The sequence below is a fragment of the Daucus carota genome, chromosome 7 (genome assembly GCF_001625215.2).
Source record: "Daucus carota subsp. sativus chromosome 7, DH1 v3.0, whole genome shotgun sequence".
Classification (NCBI taxonomy): domain Eukaryota; kingdom Viridiplantae; phylum Streptophyta; class Magnoliopsida; order Apiales; family Apiaceae; genus Daucus; species Daucus carota.
In genome coordinates this window covers 3,922,040-3,930,494 of record NC_030387.2, presented here as the reverse complement: position 1 = coordinate 3,930,494, position 8,455 = coordinate 3,922,040, and the positions used below count along the sequence as shown (strand labels likewise).

The following is an 8,455-nucleotide window of genomic DNA, read 5'->3' as shown; positions in this document are numbered from 1 at the left end:
ACTCATGGGCTAGACTCGATTAAGACCATATCTTGAACTCGTACACGAAAACAAAATTAAAATCAAAAAACAAAGGAAACTAAAGACAGACGTAACATACAAACTCAGTGGCCACCAGATTACCCAGCAACTCAGTTACAACGCAAAGATGACTCGAACAAGAACATACACACAAGCAACTCAGTAAGAACTACACAACTTGGTAAAATAGAATCGGAAACGAACTCGGAGAAAACAACTCGGAAACGAAAGAAGGACTCGACACATCAGCTAAACAAAACTCTGCAACTACGGACGAAACATTCAAACAGCTCAGCTACCAAAACAAAGCAGCAAACTCAGACAATAATTTGACTCAAAACTCAGGCCATCGTCGACTCGACAACAAACGAAGAAAAACGCACTGAAATCAACACGCAACTGAACCTAGACATACAAACTCGACTCGATGATGGAAAGAAACGAGCTGCTACTCTACCCAGCAACTCGAAACTTGATAACAGGTGACTCGATGGTGCGAACTGACTCAAGAAATAGGTAACAGAGCAGCAGCAAAACACTCGACGTAAAGGCAGTACTTCAAAACAAACCCAACTCCTGAAATCTAAACAAAACAGAAGAAATCTTAAAACTCCGCTATCGTAAGGGACAACAAGTAATCGTCTTCAAATGTCATTAGTTTGATGATACGAGACATGTCAAATTTATTAGACATCGGATCACCACAGTGGATGTCAAGTCAAAACTAAACGCCGAAGATATATTTGTGTTGGCTAGTCAAGCTCATCAAGTGTATTATGCATCAAATATTTTTAAAAGGGGAAATCATCATAGTATACGGTCTTAAAAACAAAGAGCCGACAAGTTGATGAAAGTATATCACCTAAAGAGAAAAAAGAACCCATTGATGATGCTTTCAAAATGCGGGAAACTCCAGTAGTCCAATAGCTAACTTCAACCTTTATCGGTCAAAAATATTATATATGGCGGGAAACTCAATTTTTCAGATTTTAAAAAAAACTTGAGCGTGAAGTTCAAATTTTCATCGAAAACAAATTTTAAGTGGAAAAGGACGGTCAAAATAGCTGTCGAATTTAAATTTATTCGACCAGAAGTTGTTTCGACCAGCTTAAATTCGACCGAATACTTCCTGGTCAAAAATGACTATTTTCGATCATTTACGTTCGAAATAAGTCATTTTCGATTAGAATTTGACGATCGAAAATGACCGCTTTTCCTGTAGTGAAAGGAGATGGGACGGGACTCTCATCACCTCCAAGGTGTTAATAGTATTGTGACATGTTCTATAAAATTCACAGGGCACTTAAAATTAGATCATTATATTTCATGACCTTTATAACACTAAAAGGTGAAAAAGGTAATTGCTGATTACTGGGCTAAGTAAAATTTTACTGCATTTAGCAACACTTTAATTTAATCCATTAAATGAGGGTAATATTATACTTTCACACTATTTTTTAGGCTCATCAAAGTCCGCAACATTATTGATATAATAGATAGATAGATGGACAAAGCTTTAATATCATTGAAACTTTATTTCAAAGAATTGAATAAATAAAATATATAAATAAATGTAGTAATTATTATATATAATAAAGTACTTGTGAATTACACTATCAAATAAATGGTATTTGATTTTTTGACACATATTTTTAAGTACATTGATCTTATAATTAGAATTATTGTTTTTGAATTGTTTTGTGAATTAAAATTTAAATTTAATATTTTTAATCATAAAAAGTGAAGAGTAATTATATTAAATGTGCAGTTTTGATTTTTTCTCCAAGCTGAACGGACTTATGAGTTGGAGTAGTCAAACTTATAAGATGATATTTAGCTAGGAATGTCACGGGTGAGATTGGATCATAAACTCCAAAACTAGGGTTCCAAACTTTTCTCAAATAAGTTTCTCAAGTCTCTTTAGTAGGCACATATGGCATCAACATCAGGGAAACCTAAAACACCTTATAAAAGACGATCAAAAATCAGCCAAACTGCTGCAGAATCATCAGATGATCTGGATGAAGATAAGCCGTTGCAGCAGATTCTGTCATGCATGGCGAGAAAAAAGAAGAGAGTATCTGAACAAAAGAATGCGACACTGCCAGAAGATTTAATCCATACAGAAATACTCCCCCGACTACCAGAAAAATACATTCTTCGATGTCGCCTCGTTTGTAAGTCATGGAACTCTCTTTTCTCCACACCTGCTTTCGTAAATTCGCACATTACTAAAGAAAAAGATCGCATTATAGTCAAGCGGGATGGTTTTAACGACGGAGTGGACATTCTCTCCCACACCGATTCAATTCATGTCGTTGAAGTGCCTTGCGCTTTTGACACCGACACCTTGATCGGGTCAATTAATGGTTTAATTGCAATGGCTTCTAAGCGGGGAAGTAGATTTTGTTTATGGAATCCGGCTACTGGACATGTTAAGTTGTTTGATTTTCCCCCACGTCATCTTCATCTTGAGAATGAATTTGGTCACTATGTCGGAGGATTTTGTTGGGATCATGTGCAGAACGATTACAAGGTCTTCATGATCTGCTATGATCCAAAAATATCTCCTAGACAAATTTGTGTTTACTCAACAAATTCGGCTATTTGGACTTGTTTGTCTATCCCTCAAAATCTCATGTTCCGCCGACTATATGATTGTTTGTGGGTGTCACCGCCAGGTCCGTCTACCATTGTCAAGGGAACCCCTTACTAGAGTTATTCTAAATCCTTGACTTTTCCTGGACATAAGCGCAAACGTAAGTTCTTCTTTACGTTCAAGTTTGTGCCTGAAATCAATGAGTTCAGGAAGCTTCCTGATATCAATTCCCTAAAATTTCGTGTAAGCAATTTCACAATAACCAACATCAAGGATCGTCTTGTTGGGATAGCATATAAATTAGTAGAACGTGGAGAGACTATGGTGGATGTGTATTCTTTGGACGACGAGGAATCTGGTAGTGGTGTTTGGAGTAAGATGTACAGCATAGGACCGGTGTATTTTGACTCCAATCAAAGGCTGTTGCAGGCTTTTAGAAATGGTGGTCAAGTATTGATTCGGGGAGATTCAGGCCCATTGACTTTCTATGATCCTAAAACCAAAGAAACTAAGAGTATTGCCGGGACAACTTGCACTAGAACTTTCTTAAGAGGGTTTGACGCACAGTGCCGTAGTTATACGCCTAGTTTATTCCGTGTTCGAGGAATGGAGTCCATGCAGAACTTTTCTACAAAGGGAAAACGCAAGAAACTCAAGAAATTCGCTTTGTAACTATTGCCTACTTAAGAAAGTGTGGAAGCTGAAGTTTGAAATGTGGCCCGGGCAAGGAGGAGGAAGTTAAGCTGAAGTGGTATCGTTTTTACAACATAACTTAGACCATCTCCCATGTACTCCTAAATCATTTTATGAAAGATTGATATAATATATTGATAACTCCAGATCCCGTTCCGGTAGCTCCTCCGCCGTGCACTGGTGTCTTGCGGTGTAGCTGCTGGATGGGTGTCTGCAAAACAACACCGGAGGGGGGTTTGAGCCCCGCGGCGCCTCCGGCGTGAGAATGAGTGCAGGTATTGGAATATATAAACGGGAAATAAGCTATCTATATGTGGTGGGTGAAGGTGGCGTATGGTGGCTGTATGATGGTTGTATGGTGGCTGTATGTGTTTATATTTAAACTGAGTGCTGGAGTGTGTGCAAAGAATGAATGTAGAGAGTGAAGTTACCCTTAAACTCTTGATTCTTGGCCTATTTATAGGCCAAGGATTAGGGTTCAAGGGTGCGTACCTGGATCCTGGTCCTACACGTATAGGGGTTTGATCCCCTATACGTGTCCAGGTGTCAGCGTAGGAGTAGTGTTTTGGAATGTTCCTTGGCTTGTCTCTATCGCCAGTAGTTGACCGTTGTGTTTTTGTCTTCATTGTGTCAGTTCTGTGCCTTGTGCAGCGAGTGTCGGCTGGTACATGTGCACCTGGGCAAGTAGTAGGTTTTACTGTACCCGGGTAAGAAATCCTGTACGGGTTGGGTCATCCTGATAAGCTCGGGATTGTCTGGCAGGGCCGGTGGCTACCCGGGGTAGAAGTCCTTTCGAAGGACCCGAGTCCAACTCTATCCGGATTATATCCTATCATATATGATTTCCAGTAAGTTAATACGGTGGATATGGTCATAATTCGACACAACTCTTTGGAAAATGCTTGGTGCACATAATTGTGTACAAAAACATGTACATAATGACATGTGGCGGATTTTAATTAGATGGCCCCCCTGCATTTACACCAACCACCCCAATTAAAACCCACCACATCACTTGCCACATCATTATGTACAAATTTTCTGTACACAATTATGTGCACCTAGCACTACTCCAACTCTTTATACTTATTCTCGGTTTATATCTTATTATTATTTGAGGAAGAAGTTAGAGACAGAGTTTGAGAATTTGAGAGAGGTGAATATAACTGGAGGGGAGTGAGTTATATAATCAATGATAACAAGTTAATAGTACCTAGATATTTTTAAAAAGAGGAGAGAGAAGCTCTTTTAAATGTTTAAAGAGTGAATAAGAGTTTATTGAAACACTAGTTTTTCATATCTTCTTTAAATATATGATTAAGACCTTATTTGAAAAAATTATTGAAAGATGCTCTTGTGAGTTAACAAATAGCATTCATTTTTCAACAAATTTTATTACTTATTGGTTCGTAAATATCTTCCGGCGTTTTAAGAATCATGACTGAGTCAGTGACAGTGAAGCTTGATATAAAATCCATAGGTCTAAAAACTTGCCAGCTGAGATCTTGAGTCTCGACGTCAGAAGTAAACAGTGTTTTTTTTGTGTGAAGAAGCTGCAGAAATATTTATACAACTTATGCAGATTATTGATGAAGAAGCTGCACATAAGTTCATATACCACATTACCACCTGAAAATCACAGCCATCAAGTAACTATTTCTGCAATTAATTCGTCGATAAAGCCAGAGCAGAGGAAGCAGTTGCACGACCAGCAAGAAAGCAAATTTCACACTTCACACATATATTGTAAATAATTTTTAAATAAACAAGAATCTAGTAGTTGTGCTGCAGGGAAAAGAGAAAACCTTTTTATATTAAATCAAACAAAACTTGCTCTGAAAATATGTATAGTTTTTAAATTTTATTCATACTTCTAAAAATTGCACTTGAAGATCACTTTGTGTTCAACCAAGAGAATGTCAGAATTGCTTTCCGACAATTCCAAAGAGGGAACGACATACGGATTTGGCAAATTTAACAAATGAAAAATGTATACATAGATAAAATCTCCACAAAGATGATGATAACAATACATGTTGAATCCAGCAATATATTTACTCAACTAGTTTTTCTAGTTGTCTCTGTCTAGTCCCTCTCATCTCATTGCCTATATATTTTCCGCAGAGTTTTTTCCTCCTTGAAGCCCGAGTAATTTGGCTGTCTGGTTTCTCTACATGGACACAAGTACTATTGCAATAAGCTTTTCAGAGCCGGATGAACGTCATGCACCAAGAGAACCAAGAAAAGGGATCGAAAATCTACCTGTTGAAATCTCTCATAAGATACTTGCAAGCCTACCTGTGCTGCATTTAGTTCAATGCAGATATGTGTCACGAGCCTTGCGCCAGTTATCACATGAGGTGAGTCTTCTTAATATGCACCTGACCCGAATAGGCAAGAAGAATCCCAGCCTCATTTTTCACTGCTTAGATTCCACAGTAAATAAGCTTCATTTTGTGGAGTTGTCTGATCCAATTTGTGACAATAAGACAGTGTATGAAGTTGACATACCTTTTCGTACAGTAATGCCTGATAAGGTTCATATACTAGATTCCTGTAATGGCTTGGTATGCATCTCAGATGAATTTTGCCGCGATCCTTTTTACATTTACAATCCTTTTACTGGCAGATACAAAAAGCTTTCCAAATCAAAGCAGTTTCAGAAACAAACAGTTGAGGTTGGCTTTGGTTTAGATCCAATTAATAACGAGTACAAATTAATTAAGATGGTTTACTATGATGATCCATGCACTGGACTTTTATCCCAGAATGTCTTTACATGTGGATTTCCTTCTTATCCTCACTCAGAAGTTCAAGTATGTGATATTGTTAGCAACTCATGGAGAAGCATCGGAAGCATACCTTGGCACTCCAGACGACATTCTACCGGACATTTTGGATCACCACATGATATCTTTTGTCTGAATGGAAGGCTGTACTGGTTGATGGGATCAGAGGCACAGTATGGCTATATTGACATCAATTGTGTCCCTAGAATAATTTCGTTTAATCTATCTGATGAAGAATTTCAAGTGGTCAAAAAACCTGCTTGTGGTAGCCTTAATAAGCATAATTATCTATTGTTGGCTCTTGGAGGGTGTCTTTCAGCAGCAGTTTATAGCAATGATGGCAAAGTGGAAATGTGGATAATGAAAGAGTATAATGTACAAGAATCTTGGATCAAAGAGTTTGTTATTGAAGCAAGCCCGCGGAATATTGATGTTGGTGTGCAGCCATCACCAAATGTTACTTTTTTCTATGTGCATGGGATCTGGGCTACTAGAGTGTTGCATGGTTATGCAGTTCGAGCTCTGTGTTTTCTGAAGAACGGGGATGTTCTGCTAGAGTACAAAGATGGGAAACTAGCTTCATACGATCCACAGAATGGAGAAATAACAGACCTGAAGTTACAGGGACTGCCTACAAGGTTTAACACAGTTGTGCACGTTGGTAGCCTTAATTGGATCGAGTAACAACAGAGTACTACTGCAGAAAATCGAAGTCTTGAAACTTGAAGTGCATACGTGAGACCAGACCAGATGTAACCTAAGTTATTCAAGACGGTGATAACAAATAAGCCAGATAAACTATTAAATAACAAATAACATAGATCTTGCAGATAATACAGCAGCATTTTTTCTTGTATCTGTCTTTGATAGTGTTAATTGGTTAGTTATCATCTAATATTCTAATCTCCGTCCTTCATTTAAATCTGCATAATGTTTATCTTTAAAATCCATTGTATTCTTGACATGGTTCTGTACTTTGGTGTACAAATTTTATGTCTGTGTACTGGATTCAGTACCTTACAGAGAAAATAATTCAGTTATCCTAACATTGCAGTCTAGTGGATTTTCGTCGTTCTTGTTAGTAAAAAAATGGAGGATTCGAGTACAAACGAGTGCACACAAATTTTAAACTTTAAGTAACCCCTTAAGCTGACAAGTAAATATTTATTTTCATATCTATATCTGCTAGAAAGAGACATATTTTTGGTTTGCATGGCTATATAGAAACATCAGTTACTGTTTGTCTGCTTATACTCCTATCTACTTGAACTATTTCAAATCTAGTTACCTTATATAATCCTGAATTACTGCGCAGATGAACAAGAAGTCCTGAAAGTAACGACGCATTGGTGCATATTTTACAGAGTACTCTGTTTTATCCGCCTGACAAATAAGAGAATATCAGCTTGTCTCCCTAAACATTATCATAATATTTTAATCTCCGCTGGAATGGATGTAGGATAAGAATAACAATTGCAGGTTGGATCCAGTAATCTGTTAACTTCCTTAGTTTCTTGTTGTCTCCGCCTGATCCCTTTAATCTTGCCTATATAGTATCTAATCGAGTTTTTTCTATTTTAAGCATTGTAATAAATTGGCTGCCTGGTTTTTCTACATGGACTCGGGTACTAATGGGAGAAAAATTTTGAAGGCAGATGATGATCACGACAGAAAAGCGATAAAAATTCTACCAATTGAAGTCTCCCAAGACATACTTGCGAGGCTACCAGTGTCTTCTCTGGTCCAGGCCAGCAATGTGTCACGAGCCTGGCGCCAGTTATCAATTGAGGTGAGTCTTTTTAATTTGCATCTTTTCCGAATAGGAAAGAAGAATCCCAGCCTAATGTTTCACTGCTTAGATCCTGCGGGAAACCAGCTTTATTTTGTGGAGCTAGCTGATCAGCTTTGTGACAATGAGAGAGTATCTGAAATAAATATTCCTTTTTATAGATCATTGCCTGATAGGATCCATGTACTAGATTCATGTAATGGTTTGTTATGCATCTCAAATGAATTCTGCGAAGACCCTTATTACATATACAATCCTTTTGTTAGACAATCTGTGCAAAAAACCAATATATGTGTTTGTGTGTGCGAAACAGAAGAAGAATGAAGGAGACAGATTAAACAGAAGGATATGAAGAAAATCCGAGTCCAGTGCGAAACTGTCTCCTTAAAGCGTATTCGCCTCCTCACCGTATGTGCGGAACGAAAGCTTCCCAGGATAAAACGGATTGCGATGTCGTTAACAAGAACGGCACCTTCGGCGAGCTTGAATCGAGCAAGAGACTATCACCAAAGAGAATTAGGCTGTGGTATTGAGAGAGAGAGGAGGATGTGTTTGATGATACAA

At 37.9% G+C, this 8,455-nt stretch overlaps 1 protein-coding gene across 1 annotated transcript; it reads left to right on the top strand.

The window, feature by feature from the left end:
• Positions 1-5,487: 5,487 nt before the first annotated feature.
• LOC108194448 (F-box protein At3g07870) lies at positions 5,488-6,786 on the top strand. Its single transcript, XM_017361390.1, has one exon. The coding sequence runs from the start codon at positions 5,488-5,490 to the stop codon at positions 6,784-6,786; it is 1,299 nt and encodes a 432-aa protein (XP_017216879.1).
• Positions 6,787-8,455: the final 1,669 nt, after the last annotated feature.